Below are 23,915 nucleotides of genomic sequence, written 5' to 3'. Positions count from 1 at the left end.
GCCTGGGCAGCTCCAGTGGTCAAGGGAGGTGGGTTTTAGAGGATTCTAGGGAGACAGACAACAACCCAGAGACAGCAGCTCAGATGCCCTTTTTCCTGGACGCCACCTGTGTCCTGGCCAGCAGAGTCAGGGGATGAGCGGTCCGTTCAACGCGTGTTTATTCAGCAGCTGTTGTTTGCCATGTACAGCTCCAGGTGCTTAAATTACTGTGGCTGTAGGGGACAGGAGCCCCTGTCCTTATGGAGCCTGGGAGTCAGTGAGAGGAGAAAGGCAACACTTCCTGTGTGCATCCCACCGGCCAGGCTGGTTCTCCTCTGCTCAGGCCTCTTCCCTGCTGTACAAGGGGCTCCCTGCTAATCTTCTTGGTTTTCATAAGCAAGCTGGCTTGTCCAGCATCTGTCCTGGAAGTGATAAAAATGGTCCTGGCTCTCTGGAGTCCCAGACTACACCTCCTCTCTTACCTTACTTTATTCCTGGTCCCTAAACTGGGAAAAAGATGTTCCTGGATGAAAAAGGCTGAGCAGACCTCGTGTGTCTGGGGTTGGGAAGCCCGTGTGAGTTTTAAATCACTGTGTTCGTGACATACAACAGTCAAATCTGTAGGGAGGAACAGGCACACATGTGTCTTTCTCTGGTCTTTCTCAGTACGTGTGACCTCTCTCCACACCTCCATCCCTTCTCCTCCTCCCTCCGAGCTGTCTGGCTCCCTGCTTTTGAAGATCTCACCTTTCTTTTTCTTTTTAATTAATTGATGTTTTATGTTTTCGTATAAGAAAATCATGTGGAGGCTGAGGATTTAGCTCAGTGGCATAAGCACGTGCCTTGTAAACAGGTGGTTATGAGTTTGATCCCTGGTACCGATAAAAAGTTAAAAAAAAAAAAAAAAGAAAAGAAAATCATGTGGTATGTAACTTTGTCCGACTTAATATCACTTAACCTTAGAGTTTTTTGATCCATTCATTTTTCCTGAAGAGGATAGGATTTACCTGTTCCTGATGGCTCATTACACACAGACACACAGACTCACAGACTCACAGACACACACACACACACACACACACACACACACACAGATGAGGGGGGCATTTTCTTTATCCACAAATCTGTGGATGTGCATCAAGGTTGTTTCCTGCCTCGCTTACTCTCTGTGAGTTGTACACATGTGTCTTTAACTCTGGCGAGGAGCAGCATGCTCACTTATGACAGGTGAGCTGCCAGTGCCCTTGCATTTATTGCCCAAACATTTATTCCTCTTCCGTACCATTTTCCAAACATGCAGAAACCAAAAACCTTCTTAGCCTCACGGGACCATATAGGGAACAGCCACCCCTGAGGCTGCCCCCAACCCTGGGACCCCTTGGGTTCTAACAGAGCCCCCTGGGGGGACTCCTGAGCTTGCAGCACTCGCCAGCTGGGCCTTTCCTCCTGGAATCTGACTTCTGTGGGCTCCAGTTACATTCTGTGTCAGTGATGTCTGGAATGTTCTTCTCCTAGCACCTCTTAGCCTGCAGAAAAAGATCTCGAGTCTGCTCTTTTTAATATTTTATTTTCAATTCCCTTCTGTGTTCCCTTCCTCTTTCCTCCAGGTTGAACTTTTTATGAAAGTGGCTTCCGCCTCCTCTTCGGTTCCTTTGCTGCCACTTTTAGACCTCACACCCTCTTCCTTTCCCCTTCTCCTTTCTCTCCCTGATTTTTCCTGTTTTCATCTCAAGACCAAAACCAACTATTAAGGTGATTCTGGCCCTCCATGGGTTCCTGAGCTCTCATTCCTTAGCCCAGAAGCCATGTTTTGTGTGCACATCGGCTCTTGAAGCCTTCTTGGCTCCCCAATGAAGGTCTGCTTCTTAGTATTCCAGGTACCAGCCGTTCTTGTTTCTCCTCTATGGTCCCTTCACTGGCACTGCTGCTTAGCTTTTCTTGTGTCTTAAGAAATGCCACATTGCATCACCTGGCACTGCCCCCTGGCACTGTCTTCCCTCTGTGCTGTAAACGACTTCCAGGTCTCCGAATGCCATAAACATGATGAGGACTTCCTAATCTCCCTAATGATTAGGATTCAAAAGCAGGGAAGCAGCTTAGAATCCTTCCCATCAAGCTGCCAAGATCCCTGGGCTCTTTTGTTTTATTCTTGTTAATATGACGAGGGATTTTCTAGAGATTGTGACTTAGTTGGAGAGTGGCTGGTGGTGGTGGGAGGTATGTCAGAGAAAATGTGGAGGAGCCCCGAATACACCAAGGTTAATTCTGCCATGGAACACTGCAAGTTGTGTGTAAATCTCTCTCAGTTTCCAGGATTCTGTTCACAGAGATAAGGTGGGATAATTGATCAAGGTGAACAAAAGGTAGTTCTGTGTTATTTTCACTTTCCTGCAAAGCCCATTGAAATGTATGGTGGAGGTAACAGCTCCCAAACTTTAACATGTGCATAAAACCTCTGGAGATCTTGCTAACATGTGAATCTACCTCAATGTAGAATCCTCAGGGACTCTACATTTCTAGCAAGTTCCCAGGAGACATTGTCACTGCTCTTTCACAGACCACACCTTGAGCAACAGAAGGCTCAAGGGCAACGAGCCAGCAAAGTCTTATTTTTATTATTAGTTGAGGTTTTGAGATGGGCTTGGTGAGGACTTCCTTTTATAAGATAAATCTCTTAGCCAGCATCCTGGCTGCTGCCGGGTGCTGTTGGTGGTAAGAAGTTGTGAATGTCACATTTTCTCCTGCTGGTGAAGGTCCTGGGCCATGTTTTACTTCAGTGACTACAGGCCAAACGGAGTTCAGAGAGGTGATAGAGAGAAGCCAAGAGGAAACTGAACTGGAAATCCCCCCAGTGGAGGCAAATACTAAATCCCTTTCTTCTAGGCTCAAAGATCTGGGCTTCCCGTGGTGTCTTGGTTACTTTTCTCTTTTCCTTGAGACAAAATACCTAACATGCAAAGTGAAGCAAGGAAAGGTTTACTTAGCTTACAGTTTGGGGAGGTTTCAATCTACACTCAGCTGGCTGTAAGGCAAGTTGGCCTGCATGAGAGGCAGCTATTCATGGCAGCCACAGGTGGAAAGAACAAACAGGCCAAAAGAGGAAAAGCAGGCCTGCTTCCCACCCTTACATTGTGTATTGGCTCTGCCCCAGAGGAGTGCAGCACTCACACCACCAATCCCAGCCAGACAACAAACCAATCGCAAATGCTAGACTCAGTCACAGCCATGATTTCAGGAGGCTTGAGGTGGGGGGCATCCATACACAAACCATAACACTTGGGAGGTATATTATTATTATTTTTCATGACATACTGAAAACCCTACTTTTTTCCCCATTATATCCCCAGTACATAGCAGTGATTTTTCTTTTGATAGAAGGAGACATTCAAGTATAAAAAAGCTGTTTGTGTTCTGTTCTTTCTACCTGGAATGGCTATGTGCACAAATACCCCATAGGTCCATAGGCCAGCTGACCTGTGCTGAGCTAATATAGTTTCCTTGCTAGCTGTTAGCTGAAGATGCTACAGGGATTGGAGAACTCACTGAAACCATTATAATCGCTGTCTTTTAAACTCCTTTTGACTAAAATCCACTTAACACATGATATAAGAACCTTAAGAACTCTTACCAAAATTATCATCTCTTTCTAGAGGTGAACTGTCATAAACTGAGATGTTTCTGATCAGTGTTTTTCCTGTGCTTTCTTCTACAATTAGTTATATGTTTTCTTTGGCAGCTAAAGTTGTGAATGCATCAAAGTGGACCCGTAATTTTCTCCCAGGTTTCCTGTTACCATCCTTGCCTTCTTTTCTCTATTTCACACTCTTATTTCCCTCTGATCTTTGCTACTTTGTCCTCAATTCCTAACATGGCTCGAGTTGTGTCTGTCTCTTCCCAGTCTTTCAAGGGCTCTTTGTGAGACCTAATGGTTTCAGATACCTTCTGTGTGCTCATGGCACTCAGCTTTACATTCCAAGAACATCCTTCCCTTAATAACTGAATACACAGTATGCTAGTTAGCCTCTCCAGCACAGAACACCAAGCCACCCATCCTTTCTGTTCTCCAAGTCTTTACATCTATTTTCCCCAGCTCCCATCTTAGTAAATAGTTGCATCATCTATCCAGTTATTCAAGGCCAAAACTTTGGGACCATAATTGAGCAGTCTTATCTTTATCGTATCCCTAATCCTGACCATTAGATAGCTTCATCTCCCCTTGCACCAGAATGTATCTTGAATTAAATCATGTCATTGTTATTTCCACTGCTACAGTTCTACTCCAAGCTACTACCATTTCATTGGAAATGTCACAATGACCTCCTCACTGGTAACCCACTCTCCACTTCTGCACCTGTGCGGTTTGTTCTGCATGTGGCAGTGACATGGTTTTACTGTTGCTTAACACTCTCCAGGCACTTGTACACTTAGAATGAAGTTCAAGCTGAACAGCCGTCTTGGGAAGCTTTTCCTTATCTGTCTCTTTCTCATCCATACTGCTACACATCTACTTTTCTTACTCTAATCAGATCAATTCTTTGTTATATCAGTCAGCTGTTGCTATAGAATAAACGTCTTCAGAACACAGGACCACTCAGGGATAAGCGTTTATTCTTCCTATAGGACTACAAGTTCCTGAATCAGGAGATCCAGGTTTTGCTTTAACCCAGACATGTGGGCCTGGACATGCACAGTGGTTTACACTGACATCTGCTCTTCTCACGTGTGTATCATTTCGGAGCCCAGGATGAAGAGAAAGCTCTTTTCCTGGCAAGGCAGTAACCTGAGAGGAGCAGTCTGTGGCACAGGCAGAAGTTAGCCCTTTGCTTTTTTCATATCTTCTTGTAATCCACCGGCCAAAGCAGAGTCATTGGCCACCTCAGGGTCAGAAGATTGTGTTGTGTCCTTGGTGGCAGAAGAAAGATGGTACCCTTTGCGGAATGACCATAGGAACCACGATGCTCTCCAAGCTTGCTCCTGCCCCAGAACCTGCTCTCCTCTCCTCTTCATCTGCCTGTGTGGAATGCAGTCCTCCCTCATTTCCTAAGCCTGCCTCTTGTGACCTTACCTATTCCCTGCTCACAAAAGTCTTTGAACATCACTTTGGCTGAAGGAGTCTTCTCAGTTTTAATATATGAAATTATCCTATTTTATCTTTTCCATTATACTTTTTGATACCTGACATTACTTACTTGTTCTGTTCTTACGGATTTTTGTTTATAGTCTACCACAGGAATGTACAGTTTAGGAGGAAATAAAAGTTTTGTGTTAGGAACAAGATGGAAGCCTAGAATAGAATTTATCACATGATAGAAGCTCAGTAAATATTTGTGGTTTGACTAGCTGCCTAATTCTTTTATGTCTTGAAGACTATTGAAATTATAGTCCCCAAGTGCTGTGGGTCCATTATGCATCACTGCACATAGTAGGGTAAGCTGAATCACTCAGTGCCAATCTAAATAGATAATTATGAAGCTTAGTAACATTAATTTATTGGCTGCTATCACAGCACAATCAACTAAAGATAATAGTGTTGATATCTGTGTATTTTTTCTGTAAACTGTGGACCTTACAGACAGCTGCACATTTTCATACACAGACCGAGCCTTTGCTGTTGCCAGGGTTTGCAACCTAAATAACCTGGCAGCCCTCTAATTTTAGTTGACTGTTAAAATTCTGCTAACCTGTTGAGTAAATTAGCTGTAAGCGTTAGCTGTACCCAAAAATAGCACTTTAAAATGCGAGTGCTATGTCTTCACACATTAACACAAAGGCCATTACTTTTCAGTCGAGTTTGAGACCCATCCAAAAGACTGGTATGTTCTACCCCTGGGCAGTGGGTCTGTGTCTGTCATTCTTCCCATTGCTGGGAAACAAGATCCAACACCTGCAACTTAGAGGAGGAGAGGTTTACTTTGGCTCACAGTGGCACAGTCACCTGCCTGGGAAGCACAAATTCCTGAGTTTAAGTTCTGGTGCCAAAAACAAAAACTTTGTCTAATGATTTCAGTCCAATGTCAACAGCCTCAAATGCAAAACCAGCAAGATAAAAGAGCCTCCTAGAAGGAGAGCTTCTTGCATCTTGACAGCCAGGAAGCTGAAAGAGAAGGAAGGAGCAGGAAAGCGGAATAATCCCTCCAGGCCACTCCCCCAGTGACCCACCTATGCCATCCAGATCCCGCATCCTAACAGCAAGTCAGCTATCTGCCTTCAGTATCCTCCTGCCTTCCAGAAGCCCTGTCTTAGTACACAAGGCTTTGCCACCAGTGACAGCCTCAGTTTAAATCCTAATGGGGTCCTACTTGAAGGATTCATGACATGGCATGGTGGAGTCACCTATGCGAAACTGTTACAGCCCAAAGCAGGGATAGTACTTGTCCAAGAACATACAGGAAGAACTGGCTGGACTGCTATCTTTCATTCTGTTATCTAAGTTCAGGATTCCTTTTTTTTTTTTTGTCTTTTTCATTTTTTATTGGTACCAGGGATCAAACAAATGACTGCTTGCTTGCAAGGCAGGTGCTTATGCCACTAAGCTAAATCCCCAGCCCCTGTTCAGGATTCCTTTTGCTTCTCCCTTCTGAATCTCTTTGCAGACTGAAATTCTTTTTTTCACAAGGGCAAAGAATTTCATGCCTGTGCAAAGTCTGCCAGCTCTAATTATTTAACTAAAAATCACACTGGGAAGCAGGGAGGGGAGACTATCGTCCTATTTAGTAGGCAAAGAAACAAAGACATTGAAGATCCAGTTAGTGGCAGAGCTCTGCCAGAATCCATGTCTCCTGGGTCAGTAAAGTCTTCTCTGGTTGTTTGGACCATGCCTGAAGGTAGGTGATGTCTTTTGATGGTGTTGGTTGGTAGAGGGAGAGGCTCAGAGTCTATAGGACCTTGGATCTTACTCTGTAGACTAAAGTTCTTTGGGAATCTGTAAACAATGGTCAAAGCTTTGCAAGAACTTTAAGGTGGCATGAACAAATGGAAGGGCATGGTTTGGTGCCAAACAGATTTGTGTTCAAACTGTACGGTCCACCTACTAGGGCATTGATCCGAGCAAGAAATTTACCTACTTGTATTAATTAGGAATCTCTAGAGAGATACAACCAATAGACGTGTGTGTGTGTGTGTGTGTGTGTGTGTGTATGTACACACAAGAAAGGGGATTTATTAGGTGCACTTGAAGTATGATTATGAAGGCTAAGCAGCTCCAGGACAGAATGTTTCCAAGGTGGAGACTTCAGGATGCTGGTTCATAGGTCAGCACACATCCAGATGCCTCAGGACCAGGGAAACAGTGGTGTAGCTCTCAGGCTTATGCTGAAGGCCTGAGCTGGCTACCAGTGTGATTCCTGGGGCACAGAAGTGCGAGAGCCAGGAGTTCTGATCTGAGGCAAAGTCTCTGGGCAGGAGCAAAATGCAGACAAACTTTCTGCCAAGCCATAACACACATCATGTGGAGTCCAACAACCAATGCAGTCCTTTCCAGCAGAAACCTCCCAAGCCTGGTCTTTACCATCAGGCTTTCTATCATCAGCCATCTGGTCTCCTGAGCTTTGACCAGAATCTCCTCTACAGAACAGCCTACGCTGCTCCAGCTCTATGCATCCAGGCGACATGTCCAAACCTTTCCAAACTCTGCCCACAAGCCATTTCCAAAGCTTCTTGAAAAACATGGCCAGGTATAGTCACAACAAACAACCCCACTCCTTGGTACCACATTTCTGTCTTGGTTACTTTTTACTCATCGCTGAGACAAAGGGCAATGGACTGATTAATCTTGAAAAAGAAATTAAAAAGTAACCAAATGTTGAGGCTGTGGCATGGCTATTGTTGGCGGCTTTTAGCCAGCTATATGTTTCAAATCAAGAGCAAAGAGCCGGGCAGGATAATTTACAATGCTGTGAGTTTGGCCCGAAGGAAGATTCCAGGGAGGGTGTGGATTGTAAAGACAGAGTTGAGATTTTGATTCCTGAGGAGAAACAGAGAGATAAGAAAGATGGCCCCGGGGCATCCCAGGAAGCAGGTCCCCACCCTGTGCAGCCTCACAGCAAAGATGAAAAATTTTGCTCAGAGGAAAAAGATACAGAGTGCCATGCTCCAGAATGGCGACAGAGGCCAAGTGAGGTTCCAGAATGGTGGCAACACAGAGAAGCTTTTCATCACAATCAGGTAAACAGCGCTGCGATCCAGGCAACTGACCCCTACCGCCAAAAGAGAGAGAAAAGCCTGGCTACTGCTTCAGCTAGCAGCAAACCTTGGCGGCATCCACAAGGTGCTGATTTTAGGTGCAAGGAAAATGCACGAATTCTGAGGGTAAAACGGCTTCCACCTCGATTGCAAAGGGCCTGGCTGGCCAAGCAGCGTGCCCCTGAGAGGGCAGTTTGTGAAGATGTAAGGGTGAAGCCGAAGGTGCAGTGGAGACCCCAGAAGTCTGGAAAAGCCAGGAATGTGGATGATCCAAGGGAAGCTGCAAAAAGCGAGCAGAGAAGATTTAAGAGAAAAGCTGCAGGAGTTGAAATCGCCAGAGGTGCCCTGAGGGTAGAATCACCCAAGGCTTTTGGAGTTTGCAACCAGATTGCTTCAGATGCTGAGCTTGGAACTCTAGGGCTTAATGTTCATCCTGCTGGATGCTGGACTTGTTGCTTTGTTTCCAATACTTTATATTCCCCTGTTTGTAACTTTTGGAATGGTAATGTTCATCTTGTGCCTTTGCATTTCAGAAATGTTTAATCTTGTTTCATTTGTACAGGGGTTACAGTTACAGTTTGCCATAGATCATGGAGGAGATTTGGGGCTTGGACTGTTCAGCAATGCTGAAAGTTAGAACTTTGGCAACTCTTGGAGGTAGACTAAATTTTGTTTTGTATAAAGGATGTACGTGAGTCCTGGGGGCCAGGGGTGGAATGTCATGGTTTATGTGTGTGTCCCCCAGGCCTCAGGAGCTTGCATTGTATATTTGTGATGGTTCATTGTCTAGTGCTTGGATTGATAGTGTCAGTGCTCCATCCACATAGGGGTGGAGCCAGGATGTGATGTAATGGCCGGAAGAAGGTGTGTTTTTCTCTGCTGGTTTGCTGTGGATGGCTGCCATGAACTGTGTCCAGCCATGCCCGCCTGCCTTGGAGCCAACTGAGTGTGGACTGAAACCTCCAAAACTTTAAGAAATAAACCTTTCCTTTCCCAACTTGGGCATCAGATATTTTGTTTCAGCGACAAGCATAAAGTGACTAAGACAGAAATTAGAACATACATCCTGGCACCAGGAGGAAGAGAAGATTTCTGTGCCCTCCTGGCCCCTGCTTGGTGGATGGAGCCTGCCCACATTTCCTCAGCCCACTGACCGATGTGCCGACTTCCTCTGGGAACGCCCTTACAGACAAGACCCAGGTAGTCCTCTGCCATTCTCCAGGTAACTCTCAATCCAGTTGAATCGATGTCCAACAGCAGTTATCAGGTCATTCTCATCTCTGATTTGTAATGTGTCACAGGAGTACATGAATGTCCTCTCCCTTTTATAAATGCAGTAAAGACACCAACCATGGGCATGTAGTGGGCACTTAGCACACAAAGGTCCCCATTTCAAGTGGTACTGAAAACTGCCCTTTTCTGGCTCTGTGATGTTGACTGTCAAGGTGGGAGGCCTAACTGGAAGCTGTCGAAGGGGAGTTTTATTGACATGATCTATTTAGCCGGGCTGATGGTGATGTATTTTATTAGTAGAAACAAAATATGCTGAATATACATACATTTTTTGAGACAGAGTCTTACTGTGTAGTTCAGGCAGCCTGGACTGACTGTGGAGCCCAGGATGACCTCAAACTTCAGCGATTCTCTTGCCTCAGACTCCTGAGTGCTAGGATTACAGCAGTGTGCCACCGCTCAGAGCAGAATCTTTTACAGTAAGCACAGAAATACGAATTCTTCAGCAAGAATATAATTTGGCCAGCACGATATTATGTAGTCTGGACACACCAAAAAAGAAGAAATTAAGAAGCCATTTGGAAGACCTTTGTACAGAGAGCAGTGCCTGAGATTGTGTTATCATTGTCAGTGGGAGGGATCTAGATGTTAGAGTGACCCCCAGGTTTGTAAAGGCGGCAGTGGTGTGTAGTTTCCCTGGCTTGTGCAGCTGGGACCCCCACGTCAGTCACCCATGTGCCCTGCCCTGTCCTGTCAGTTGGCATCTTTGCATGCAGGAAGGGGCTGGCCTCCCAGCACTTCCTCACCCCAGCTACTTAGCTTTGCTGTGCTTTGGCTTCAGATGTCCTTTGTCTTTCCTTCTGCTCAACAAGGTGTTTTTTGAGGTTTGGTTGTATTTTTTCATGCCCTGGTGGTTCGTTTTATTGTCAGTTAGTTTGAAAATATATATATATATATATATATATATATATATATATATATATATATATATATTTCTTTATTTTGGATAAATACCTAGGAGAATCAAGTTGCTGGGCCAGAAGGGAGATGTGATTTTATAAGAAATCACCAGAGTTCTCCAAAGTGATTTCCATTTTCCAAGCCCATCAGCATAATATGAGAGTTTCAGTGGCTTTACGTCTTCGGAAACATGGAGTATTTGATTTTAGGTATTAAAATGTGTATTTAGTTGTATTTCATTGTGGTTTTCATTTGAGTTTTCCTGATGACAGATAATGCTAGCCTGCTTTTATGTGTGTGTGTGTGTGTGTGTGTGTGTGTGTGTGTGTGTGTTTATTCCTGTATCAGTGTGCCTTGTATGTCAAGGCTTTTACTTTCCATCATCAGTGTTATTATTTTTGTGGTGCTGGGGATTGGAAACAAGACCTTGTGAGTTCTAGGTAGAAGCTCTATCATGGAGTTTATTCCACAGTGCTGTTATTGTTTTTAAATCATTTAGGGGGTTCTTAAATATAGTTGGGCCACACGTTCTTTGTCAGAAATACCCATTACAAATATTTTCTCTCAGTGTTTGACATATTCTTACAGTGCTTTTATGCACAGAAATTTTAAAGTTTGATGAAGTCTAATGTATTATTATTACTATCATTTTCTTTAGTGGTTAGCTTTTCGTGTCTTGTCCCAGAAATCTTTGCTTACTGTGAAGTTGACGAAGTTTCATTTTCTATGAGTTTACTTGGTTCCAGCTGGTATGTTCAGTCTATGGTGCGACTCGAATTAATGTTTTTTGCATGCGGTTTTTGGTGTAACATTCAGATCTCCTCCAGTGTTTTGTCACCAGGTAGTAGAAGGATTTTTCATATTTCACTGACTTTATCAAAACTCATGTGACTGTAGGGTGTGTCCACTTCTGTTCTTTCCACTCTGTCCACTGGTCTGTAGCTTTATTCTTACACTAATTGCATGCTTGCTAATCACTGTAGGTTTATGGTTATTCTTGAAATAGACAATATAGGAATTTCACCTCTATTCTTTTTTTCATGATTGCTGGGCTATGCGAGGTACTTTCCATTTTAATGTACATTTTAGAGTCAGTTTTAAATTTCTTCAGAAAATTCTAATAGAATTTTAATTGTTGATTACATTAAATTTGTATCAATTTGAGATAATGCTCACCTCATAATATTAACATGCTTATGCCAGAGATTGAAAATTTTGATTTTTGCATGCATTTATGTGTTTTCTACAAAATTTCAAAGAACAAGTGTTTGAAGAGAACAAATTCCATTGTGTTCTACTGTGAAGGATATTCCAGAAATGAACCATTAGGCACCAAGGTGTTAAATTTTTCATGAGTCAGTCTGTGAATGATGTGAATGTATCTCTATCAATTATGGGCTTTAAAATATATCTTAGAAATGTTTCATAGTTTTTAGTGCATTGCTGTACATCTTTCAGCTTGGGGATTTATTCTTTGATACTATATTTTTTGCCAATTTAAATAAATAGCACTGCATTTAACCTTAAATGTTACTACTTTATAAAAGTAAAATTAGCTTTTATATATTGACCATTTGTTTTGAGGCCTTTCTATATTCACTTATTGGTTCTCATAGTGCTTTATTTATTTTTGCAGCTACTATAAGGTTTTCTTTATTTACAATCATGAATAATGAATAACGACAGATTCCCTTCATTTTTCCTAATCTTGTTTCTTTTCTTACCTTACTGTACTGATGAAGGCTTCTAATTCATTGCTGAACAGTTGTAATGCCTAAAGCTTCTGTACCAATCTTAGTGAGAAAGCATTCATAATTTTAAATAAAATGCCATCTGTATTTTTTTTTAATGTAGACATCCTGTATCAGAATGAATGTTCGTCACGATGAATGGTGGGTTTTTTTCAGGTGCTTTTCTACATCCAGTAAGATAATCCTGTGACAACTCTTCCTGTAGTCAGTTCTGGCGGCAGCCAACAGTCATAAGTATCTTTTGTGAAGATGGTGAACACAAAGTGGTTTTTCTCTGATATTTATTTTTTCTGTTGAAGTTATGACTGGTAGAGCTACAAAATTATTTTCTCCTAAATCATTGTCCTTTCAACAGAAAATTAGAGAAATCTGCCCCTTTTGCTAGAAAGTAGCATGATTACAAGATCTTGGCACTGTGTCTGGGGGAAGTGGAAGGATAGGAAGGATTGGACCCCGTGCTGGAAACAGAAGACCTAACAGATAATGAAGCAACACTTTCCCCCAACTTTATTCTGGTTTTCCTTTTGGGAAATTAAAGCACACTGTAGTTGGAATGTGGAAAGAGGGGCTCAGTGTTTTTAAGGTGTTTTAGTACTGAGCTAGGGGCATTGTATCCAGAGAAACAGAGCAAACTTAGTTTTGGTCATCAGATTTCTGTTCTTCAATCTTAGGGAGAGTGTGAGGGAGATGCTGAGGGCTGGATAAACATCACCATTAGTTTTTACAGAGACATTGGATGTTCCAAAAAACAATCCTGTGATCTTGTTATCTATTCTTGTAAAGAATTTAGATAATTTAAATTAAACAGACAGGAGCATTAGGAATGAAATTCTTAACTCTCTGGAGCGGGTTCCAGAATACTCTGCATGTCGTCTTCGCTCATGGTTTCTTGACCTCTGGACGTGGAATCTGCCCAGTTTGACTTTGGGCCTTATGTGCCTGCGTTCCCCATGCTGCAGTCTGCCCTCTCGTTCCCTTGCCATTTGGGCTCTCAGATGTCTGTTCGCTCTGCTTGCACTAAAAACTCCAACAGAGAGATGCTTCCTTTTCATAAATAGGTGAAACAGAAATTCTACACCTGTGTCACACTGTGGTGTCGTTGGATTTACAGTCATCCCCAGGCCAGTGCTGCGCTGTGGTCAGGAGAATGGGTGACTGACTGGCCAGACCTGGGCTGCATGTCTGCTCTTTTTGGGGGAAACGTATGTATTGAAAGGGAAGTGCAAGGTGAGCGAGGAAAAAGCAAAGCAAACACCACAGTGACACGGAAACAATCCAAGTACCTGGGGGTTCCTGATGACTTCATCCTTTGCTGTGTCTCTGAGCATGTTCATTGGGTAAGATCATTAATAATACAGTTAGCTGGATTTACAGTAAGCTCAAAAAATGCACTCGAAGAGTGTTGACTTGTGAATTAATGTAGGCCTCAAGCATTGTTCCCGGGCTCCTTCTGTCTGGTTTTGTATGTAATCCATTCTGGGTGGCATTTTTCATTGCATGAAAATATAATAGATATATTTACTGGATCTTTGGGTAAACTGCTTCTAGAATTTCATGTTTCACTGTCTGGTTAAGTTGTACAACAAATGCAAGAAGCCATAAGGCTCTCTATGTTTTGTTTTTGCCAGGTAAGCATGTAAATACCATACTGACTGCTATTTATTCATTTAACCAACATTTACTAAGGTAAGAAGTTTTATAGCAAAGAAGAGGATGAAAGAGAATGTCATGAAAAGACAGCCCTTCTCAAGGAAAGATAATTGGCTGCCTTAAACTGACATAAATAAAATAAAGTAATGGATTTGATACACATGATCGCAACATAAAAATTCAGTTTTCAAAGTTACAATCCATCTACTTTCTGTAATTTTCTCTCTATAAACTTGTCACTGGGCATTTGTATTTGACATCACATCACAGCATGAAATTTTGATGTCAGCCTGCAGACTTGATTGCTTTTAGACCTAGAAGAGAGTTCAGGTGCATATAGCTCTCCTGACAAAACAGAACTACACCCTTAGTGCCTTTCATTCGACTCCCATATTTTCCATTATACGAAGAGCAGATGGGAGCAACCCCCCACCCCCAGGCTGCATACACACATGCATTTGATCTGACACAATGCAGCTATTTCTGTTCCCTTTCCCCACAGAACAGAGGAGCTGTGATGGGAAGGATGATGTGGGTGCTGTCAGGTGCAGAACTCCTCTGAACTGTAGTGATCAGGCAAAGACCTCGATCCATGTTGATTGAAGTAGGTGACAAATATCTAGAACAGTGCTGCAGACCAGCAACCAGCCCCATCCAGCCAGGGCCCACTGTGTGGTCCCCTAACTGGGGAGCTGCTACTGGAAGCTATGAAGAGCTGGAAGGAGATGCTCCCTTGCTGAGTGCTGGAAGGAGGTCTGTATGCAGCTCCATGGGCCGGAACCAGGAACTGAAGCTGACAGGGTGGACTTTCATGGAGATGAATATGAAGCTCTTCCCAGTGGTCCAGAGCCTCAGTACCACAAGAGCAAGTCTGCCTTGAGAGCACTTCCATGAAAAAGACCTGGAGTTTTTAATCCATGCAAGTTCAGAATGAGCCAGAAGACTGCATGCCATCAGCCTTAGGCCACCTTAACAGGGCCACGATGTCCAGGTCATGGGAGATGGTAGTCCTCCTGGAGCTGGGTTGTTGATATGTGGACCACACCATTCTTTTTCCTCTGTGGCTGTTTCTTGAGCTTTGCGCATATTATATAGCAGCACCCCTGGGCCCTACTCAATTGCTGCCTGTAGCACGTCCCAGCTGTGGCAACCATACAGATCTCCAGACATGGTCAGGGACTGATGGACCCAGTTAGGAACCATTTCACTGAACACTCTGCTAGGAGCTTGTATTCATTTACTTCTAAGCTTTCTGCTTCCTGAGGAAAACTCACCAGTTGGTCTGCTGGGATGGACAGTTGAGGGCAGAAATACCATGGTGTTAACATTTGGAGAAACTAAGAATGTTTCGACTGGAGGCAGAAATTCCCCAGTGATGGGGGAGTCATTGTATTTGCAGAACAGCCCGTCTCTTTATTCTCTCACTTCATTATTATCTCTGTGGCTCTTTTTAAATCTTCTTTCAACCTTTCTTTGTGTTGGGCTTTGTTTTACTTTCTACTTAGGTTTAAATTTTTTGTTGCAATAAAATGAATAATAAAATTTTCCATTTTAACTATTAAAGTGCACAAGTCAGCAGCATCGGTTACTTTGTGATGTTGTCCATGACCATCGTGATCTAGTTCCAAAATATTTCACTGCTCCAAACAGCCCCTCAGTTTTATCTCCCTGCTCTACAGCAGGTACAGAGGGACCGCTCCTGCCGCCTCACCCTGATGCCCAGCCTTGGATAAATCCTACAGCCCATGCTCATCAGAGACTGTGGGACTGAGCCACGTCGGCCCTATGGGTACTGATTAGCAGCCTTAGCTGTGCTCTTCCTGTTGCTCCTCGGGGTTTGCACTTCCCAAATCCTCCCTGCACTATCGTCCCCTGAAGCTGTTTCGGCTGTTCCATTTTTTCTTATTTGACTCACTCCTTTATCTTCCTCTTCCACTACCTGTCACTTTAGTGCACTAAATTCTGAGGCTGTCTGAAGTGAATGTCTTCTGCTCTCTTTCCACTCTGGAATCTCACTGTCATCACCCACCTTCTTGTCTGTGGCTCATGCTATGAGGGGCCTGTACTCATCCTTTCTAAAATCAGGGTCCTGCCGGAATCTGTGCTCAGACCTCCTGCCGCAGAGTCTGGGGTCAGAGCCAGGCTGTGCTGCTTTTGTGGTTTTGCTGTGTTTTCCCATTTCTCCTTAACTCCGTGCCCATCAGCTCAGGCTATCATAACAAATTACCATAGCCTGCGTGGCTTATGCAATAGACGTTTTGTTTTTACAGTTTTGAAGGCAGGGAAGGCCAAGATCAGGATGGCAGCGTGGTTGCCTTCCTGTGAGAGTCCTCCTGGCCTACAGTTGGCCACCTTCTTGCTGTATCCTCACACAGCAGAAAAAAAGATGGGGAGCACTCAAGACCTTCTTATACTGGCACAAATTCTGACATGAGGATTCCTTCCTCTTGATGTCATGTGAAATCCAGTGCATCAAAAGCCCCATCTCCAAACCCTGTCATCGGGAGCTTCAACATGTGAATTATGTGGGGACACAATTCTGTCCATAGCACGTGTCCGTCTCTCTCCTTCCCTAAACCCCAAACAACTCTTCACCCCACTGCACCATTGCTAATCTTCTGCATCTCCAGTTCAGGCCTCCAGGTCTTCCCCCAGGACTCACGGTGCTGCTGCCCAACAGAGTGGTGTCCTGAAGAGCCCTAACGGTGTAGCACGACCTTGGAGACCTTCCATGAATCTGGCTCCAACGCAGCTGTCTCTTCTCATCACCCACAGTGTCCCTTTCCTGATGCCATCTCTTCCCTGCTTACTTATGGCCCTTGAGTGGATGTTGCACTTTTGAGTTGCCTGTCTTTACTCTCAGTGTCTTGTCAAACAAAGAGGTCCTTGTCTATGTGTCAGCCTCTTTACCTTTCTTCATGTGTACTCCGATTTCCTCTTACCCATCCTGGATGGCTTCAGTTCACATTATATGGGTTTCTTCTGGAATGTCTCCAAAATTCTATTTAACTCATCTTTGTTCTATGTTACTTTGTAGCTTGTCTTTCTTGCTATCATCTCTCTTAGGGTAGGGGCTTGATGATAGGAACCTTATCCACACTTAAGAACCTACAATGCATCTAATCCTGTTATACACAAGAAATAAAAGAATAAAAAATATATAAATATTTATTCTTCCAGAATACTGGGTACTTAGGTTCTTTGTTATTTCCCATACCTTCCTGTGCTCTGATGTGATTTGCTCTGTTTTTGTTTGCTGCAATTTTCCGTGGAGTTTTGGCTCAGTGCTCCCCTAAATGACTGACATAGGGGCTCAGTTTCAGAGCATCCATGGTCCTCACTGAAATGAGGACCACACTGAAATGCCTGGACATCTGGGTGCTCCTGCTTGATGCTGCAGGGGCTATGGCTGGTATTTAAGAGCCTGTGAGCACCAATAGAACCGCATCACTGCTGACAAGCCATAATATCCATGCTTGCTCCCTTCTCTTCAAGCAGAACCTCTGACTTTCTGTGCAGCATCTCAGAAGCCCTCATCATTCAGTAGGACAGCTTCGTCCACCTTTGGGCAGGCTGTCCTTTGACTCTACTAGGCCAGGTCAAGTAGCTGCTGGATTAAGTTGTTGCTAGGGCTGGCAGAACCCCATATAAATCACAAGCTTGGCTGAGGGTGCTGCGCCTAGTGGACCCCCGGAGATGCACTCACTTCTGTTGGACACAGCTGTCCTTCCTATATTGACCTGGAAACCAGCCCTCATGGAACCAGTGTTCGTGGGTCCAAGTAGGAGAATTGTTATTCCAAACATCCTGCACTTTGTTTCCTGCCCCCTAATTATTCCTGCTGTTCAAAGAGTCCACAAAATCTCTTGAAGAAATACCCATGGCATGTGTATGGTCGTCCTTGTAAATGCAGAATCTCAAACTCTGCTTAATAGTTCAGGGAGGAATGGGTAGACATCATTCGCTACCTGTAGGCTGTCATAACCAGAAAGAGAAACACTTATTTTCCTTTCCTGGGTGTCAATCACAAGTCCTAGAATACACAGTAGCTCTGTGGTATGGGCCGGGGAATGAAGCTGCCTGTCCCTGGGACATTGGGGCCTCAGCTCATTTATTTGAGCCAAACACCACATTCTCTTCACAAATGAAAATAGAAGGTTTAATACTTGCTTTGAGAAATGCCAAATGTTTTGGATACATGTCATCAGTGGAAGGTTTAGGCTAGATAGCACTTAGTTTTTACTTGTTAGGGTTCTCTTAAGAAACAAAATCAGTAGGAAAAATATCTATATCTGCTGGAGGATGCATTAGGGGGCTTGCAGGATCTGCGCAGAGAGAGTCCACCAGGGCTTCTGCTCAGTGAGTTAGTGGATCAGTAGCTGCTCTGTCTAAGAAGCTGGGAGCTACAGAGCAAGAAAGATCAAGGATTATTACCAGTCTAGGATTAAAGTCTGAAAGCTCTATGGAGAATTATGAGTATGAGTCCACATTAAAATGCTGCAGAAACTGGAGTCTGAGGTCCATGAGCAGTGGCAGTTCCAAAAGACACCCCCTCTCAAGCAGAGTGGAGCTTTTGAGATAAGCAGCAGCTCTCTCCTTCTTCCCCTCTTATTCCTTCTGAGCTGCAAGCCTGTTTGGCTTCTTAATCCAGTCAAGTTGGCAATCACAGTTAAGGACCACACACCTCTCATGCTGTTCTCAAGTGAGTTTGACTCATCTCTCTTGTTGCACTCTCCAGGGTGGGCTGCTCTGTTCTCTGTACTTGGTCTGTGAGTAGGGTACCATGAAGCGGTGTCATTTAGAGTTGGAACCAGGGGATGGGAAGTCCCATTAAGTACACATTGGATTAGTTTCATGCAGGTTGTGTTGTGTCCTACACTGTGGGTTCCCAGAATTCTGCTGGGAAAAGTGAATATAAAGAGTGTTGCCTGTTTCTTGGCCCCCAAAGATGGGTAAACGGGGGTAGCAGAGTCATAGAGAGCTATTTATTAGGGTTCACGGTGATAGAAGTCAGTGCCTATATCTATTGAGCAAGACTTTGAGATTTGACATTTACGATCATTTGACCTAAAAACAAACTTTTCTTCTGAACAGGTACAGTTGGCTAGGACAAATAACTTGGTGTTCTGTGGAGCAGTAGGGTAACTATGGTTAATAGCAATCAATTGTAATTTTCAGAGTAGCTAGATGAGAGGATGCTGAATATTCCCAACACGAAGAAATGATAAATATTTAAGGTGACGGATGTACCGGTTATCCTGAGCTAATCATTCCTCGTTGTGCACATGCATTGAAATAGCACATTGAAATGTATAAATATGTACAATTAAAGAAAAATGAAACAAAACAGAAGAAAAACTTTTAAAAAGCCCAAGATCACTTATAATTTCAAGCATAGTTAGTACAGGCATGTATGTGGCTGGTTGTGGAATCTCTTTATCTTCATTTCCTTTTGCCTCTAAACATGAAGTTTGCTGCCTGATCTCTGATCTCATTTGACAATGTCTGTTAGAATTTTAAATGCCATTGGCAGAGTCTCCAGTCTCATTTGGCCCCTTAAAGAATGAGGTCTGATGGAAGGAAGGCTCATTCCAGCACCCCCAAATGATCATCCCCAGAGTTCCCGAAACTGAAATGGTGGGCACAAAAGTCAGCTCTTTCTCATGAGTGTTCAAGCTGCTGCCTCTTTTTATTTGTCAGAGATTCAGAATCATGCCTGAACTTTAAGCACAGCTGAGGTGTGTGTGTGTGTGTGTGTGTGTGAATTTTATTTTACATTTGAACATAACCACGGTTGAGTTGCCCGATGTCATGAAGTGTCAGCTAGTGATGAGCTGCGGTTCAATGTCATCTAATATTAGGTTTGACATTGCTGCTACTAAACTCAGCTCCCTACAATCTATAGCCTGAAGAGCAGCCATCCACTGGGGCTTTATATGTGTCCTAGGGGCAGAAGGATCATAGTTCAAGACCCTCTGGGGTCTGGGAGTGCATAGTATACCTGAAAATGAAAAAAGACAGACATGCAGTTTCCAAAAGTAGTGATTACGGTGCATCTATACAGTAAACGCAAGGAAACAACATATGCTTCTGCGTTCTAGCTTTCATGATGATAACAGGGTTCATTTTCTTGAGTGTCACAAGTGTTTTGTGGTCTCAGCCTAATCTTAGATTTGTTTGTAAAGCTCTACAAACCCACAATGTTAGAAGTTTACCAAATTGCTCAGTCCTCCAGATCTCAGTCGCAACTCTCACTCCTTCAAATTTTAGACAAGGAGTGACTTTAAAATGCCTTTTTGCTCTTACATGTTTTGAAACAAGCTCTGCAAAAAAAATTTGTATTTGGAAGGCAAGTTGGAAGCCAGCTGGTTGAGTATGTGTGATAGAACAAGATGCTTATAGATTTGTTTTAAAAAATGAAACCTCAGAACTTGAAGCCTGACATCCTGGGGCCGTTTGATAAATCCTGATGGTTTTTCTTTTTCTTTTTCACATTTATTTCTTTGCAAGACTTAGCAGAGCTTAGACTTAGAAGGGACCTGGCTGTCTTCACTGAGGAAATAAACTTCTTGGAAGAAAATGTGGAGTGGATGTAGATGTCTTGTCAGGTGGCTACAAGCATGCAAGGGACTTTTCAGATGTCCAGTTGTCCACTCTGTGGGTTGGTTTGTGGTTTGGACTATGTTTTTGAGCTAGAAGTTAGATGTGTTTTGAGGCCACTGTCCTGTGGAGCAGAGCTCCTCTGGGTTGTGTTTGTTCCTTAATTAGAAATGTCCTCCTTCAAAGACAAAGTAAACATGGTCTCAGGTGTGGTGCTGAAGGCAGGAACCTGGGGTGGTGGGAGGGCAGTGAGGCAGTGGGGAGCTCACTCCCAGGTCTTCCTTTTAGATAAAAGCCCATCCCAGAAACAAGGGATGCTGAAGTACAAAAGCTTTTTGTACCCAGAGCACTGGAGCACGGCTGCTGTTACAGATGAGCTCCTCCAATGACTGTTATTACACTTGTCAGATTTTATTCGTGAGTTGTGCTGTGCTTGGGTGAAATAAGAAAAGCAAAGCTCCAGATCACAATTACAGCATGAAAAAGATAAAATAGTTTTTATTGTGACTTTTTGAAGAACTTGAGAATCTCTCTTATAATTAATTTGGAAAGTTGCACAGAGCACCGGGTGTGTGGCACGTGTGGAGGCTGCTGGGCTCTCGGGGACGGGCTCCAGGCTGGGTGAAGGAGAGTGTGATCCAGGAGAGGCTGCGGCAGGCGTTAGTGTAAATAGCAGCACTGACACCGTCTTTGTGTGGATCATGTTCACGTGATTATTCCGTGGTTGATTGGAGTGTGCATACTTGCTTGTTTTTTAAATTTTTGTCCTTTTTTAGAAGGTGGGGGTATGGATCATGTGGTGTGACTCGTCTGGGAGGAAGTAGGGGCATAACACAGGGAAAGGCCACTTAAAAGGTCAACTGTGTCTGCTGGTGTGTGGGACTGCTACAGAGGACCTCACAGAGCTCATCCTGCTGGTTCCATCGTAAACGTGAGCAAAGAAGCTGATGCGCTTTTTAAAAAAGCTATATCAACCTCACTGGGGAAAAAAGGCCAGCAGTTGGCTTCTTCTGCTGACACAAGCCTTAAATGTGCCTCACTTATTGGCAGATTTATCCAGAGACTTTAACAACCCGCATCGCCCTTATGCTCATGACCCCATGTGTGGCTCCAAATGGTTCACAGACTCAGTGTGAGGTGTGTGTTGACTCAGTGTCTGTTTTCACCATCCCAGCGTCTTCATCCTGAGCTACCTGGAAGCCGGAGAGAGTAGCCTCCCACGTGGCCTCTGCATGCGCTCACCCTGCACAGCCCTGTTCTGTCGTGGCACCCAAATGGTGAAGAATGCGAGAGTGACATTTTCAAAGCCATGATCACATGGGTTTGCCATGTTGGTCCTGTGATGTAAAGGTTATCATGACCATGAGTTGCCCTTTTATGGAGTCCACACTGAGGTTGGGAGGGATTCAGGGATCCAGATAAGGGGGTCATGGTATCAAATGTTGCTCAGCGCTGCCTCATGACTCACAGTGGATCCCAGGTCTGTGGACCCCAAATCTCACTTCCATGAAGGGTAGTGTTTCCTGACCTTTCCTTATCTGGGTGTGTGGGGAACAGGGGCTGGTGCATTACACCGAGGGAAAGAGAAGGGACTGTTCTGTGCGGGAAGCACTCTGCCTGGCTGCCTGGAGGGTTGAGAGGCTCCACACCTCAGTGGCAGCTGTGAACATAGTCCTGGCATCTGCTGAGGACCAGCGGGATGAGCCCGGAACACATGCATGCGCCACAGCCTGAGGGTGGCTCCGAGGCCCTGGAAACAGCTAGGAAAGAGGATAGTCAGTGGAGTACATTTTTGTGCCATCTGGGTGTAGAGACAGTGTGCAGTATTAGCACAAGTCACGATGCCCTGGGAAAAGCCATATTCCCATGGACAAGGTCCTCAGCCTGCATCACTGCCAGTTGGAAAATGGACCCTGGATTTCTAGGTCATTTTAATATCTTTTTACTGAAGATCTAAATTTGACATGAATTCTCCTAATTTTTATGCTGGATTTCATTGAAGTTCAGATACAGACACTACATTTTTCTGAGTGTGTAGAAGTGAAGTTTGGGTGTCATATTAAATTAAGTAATGAATGAATTATTTGATACCGGGAATTGAACTCACAACTCACAACCTGCTGTGCCGCTGAGCTACATCCCCGGTCCTGGCATAGTTTTTAGTTCACCCAAGTGATTCTGCCGCACAACCACTTAGCTGGAAAGAGACAGAGGGAGGAAAAAGCCCAATGTTGAGTCTGGTTCCACAAAAGCCTGAGGGGAAAGGAAAGTCCCTGCCACCGAAGAGTCTGTAGATGAGAATTATTTACCTATTGATTGTATTGACCAAGGTCAAGGGAATCGAGGCTTAGAAGCTGCTGTTTGAATTGAAATGAGGCCAAATAAAGGATAAATTATTATGCTGCTATATATAGTAGGCATTGAACTTGCGTGGTAGGGTCAAGCAGAGCTGATAGAGTTTGGAAAAGTCTTCCACTTCTGGGTTCATACAGGTTCTGAATCAGTTACTAAAGGAAACCTGCAGTCCAACATCCACCCAATTCTCTCCAATATTTTTTATTTTAAAGAGTTTACAACAAAACAAGACAGAACAAAGCAGATCAGAACAGAACAATTTAAGCAACACAGCACTTTCGTCAAGACAACTGGATATCAACAGTAGCTAACATAATGTCTCTTTCTTTGAAGTAGTTGAACATACTTTCACATACAATAGTATCAAACAGCAAAATAGTATGAAACCATTCAAGAGAATGAAAGTATTACAGGGCATTCAGAACTAAATAACAGAAAATGAACAATGGCTACTATATTATTTCATTTTTCATGGAAAATTTGTTTATCCTATCACACATATTAATTTCCAAAAACAGAGGACAGAACCAATGGAAACAGAAGAACAAAAGCATGGTAGGACTTCAAAGCATGATGATATTAAATCAGTAATGACTGCCAAAATGTCTTGTTTTCTTCAAAATAGCTGTTTATACCATCACACATAAGAAAAACAAAACTATTCCAACTAAGGAATGAAAACATAATAAGGCTTCAAAGCAATGTAATGGGAATCATGATTACCATAAAATCTTACGTGCTTGTACCATTTCTTACACTAGGGAAACTATTTGGTATTTGTACATGTGAATTTGATTTATTTCACTTATGAGTATGGTCTCAAGTTGCATCCATTTATTTATAAATATCTCAATGAGATCATTCTTTATAGCTGAGTAGTACTCCATTTATAAAAATACCACAACTCTTCTATCCATCCCTCAGTTGATGCACACTCAGGTTGTTTCCAAGATTTGACTATTACAAATTGTGCTGCTATACACATGGGTGCACATATATCACTGTGGTATGATGTTTTCAGTTCTTCTGCGAATATGCCTAGAAGTGGAATAGCTGGGTGGAACTGGACCTCCAATCCCAGGTTTTGAGGAAACTTCAGACTGACCTTCACAGTGGCTGCACCAGTCCTCCCTCCCGCCAACAGTGCAGAAGAGTTCCTTTCTCCCCACAGCTTCTTCAGCATTTGTTGCTGGTAGTTTTCTTGAT

At 43.6% G+C, this 23,915-nt stretch overlaps 1 protein-coding gene across 5 annotated transcripts in view; it reads left to right on the top strand.

Annotated features, from left to right (window-relative positions):
- LOC134470340 (uncharacterized) overlaps positions 1 to 23,915 on the top strand; it is an 83,834-nt gene that overhangs the window by 45,635 nt on the left and 14,284 nt on the right. For 3 of the 5 annotated variants that reach the window (XR_010049929.1, XR_010049928.1, XR_010049927.1), the window contains exons 4-5: positions 15,434 to 15,543; positions 16,385 to 16,875. The exons of 1 other annotated variant lie outside the window; for it this stretch is intronic. Coding sequence is in view for 1 of the 4 variants with exons in the window: in XM_063256790.1 (XP_063112860.1) it covers positions 14,257 to 14,272 (16 nt within the window). In the remaining 3 variants the exon portion in view is untranslated. Of the gene's footprint in view, positions 1 to 14,256; positions 15,243 to 15,433; positions 15,544 to 16,384; positions 16,876 to 23,915 lie in introns of those variants that run through there. One more of the 5 variants, XM_063256790.1, reaches the window with a different exon arrangement.

Source organism: Cavia porcellus, unplaced genomic scaffold, assembly GCF_034190915.1.
Source record: "Cavia porcellus strain 051 isolate PalLab524CR breed Dunkin Hartley unplaced genomic scaffold, mCavPor4.1 scaffold_9, whole genome shotgun sequence".
Lineage (NCBI taxonomy): Eukaryota > Metazoa > Chordata > Mammalia > Rodentia > Caviidae > Cavia > Cavia porcellus.
The sequence above is the reverse complement of the archived record's forward strand: the minus strand, read 5'-3'. Positions and strand labels throughout refer to the sequence as shown.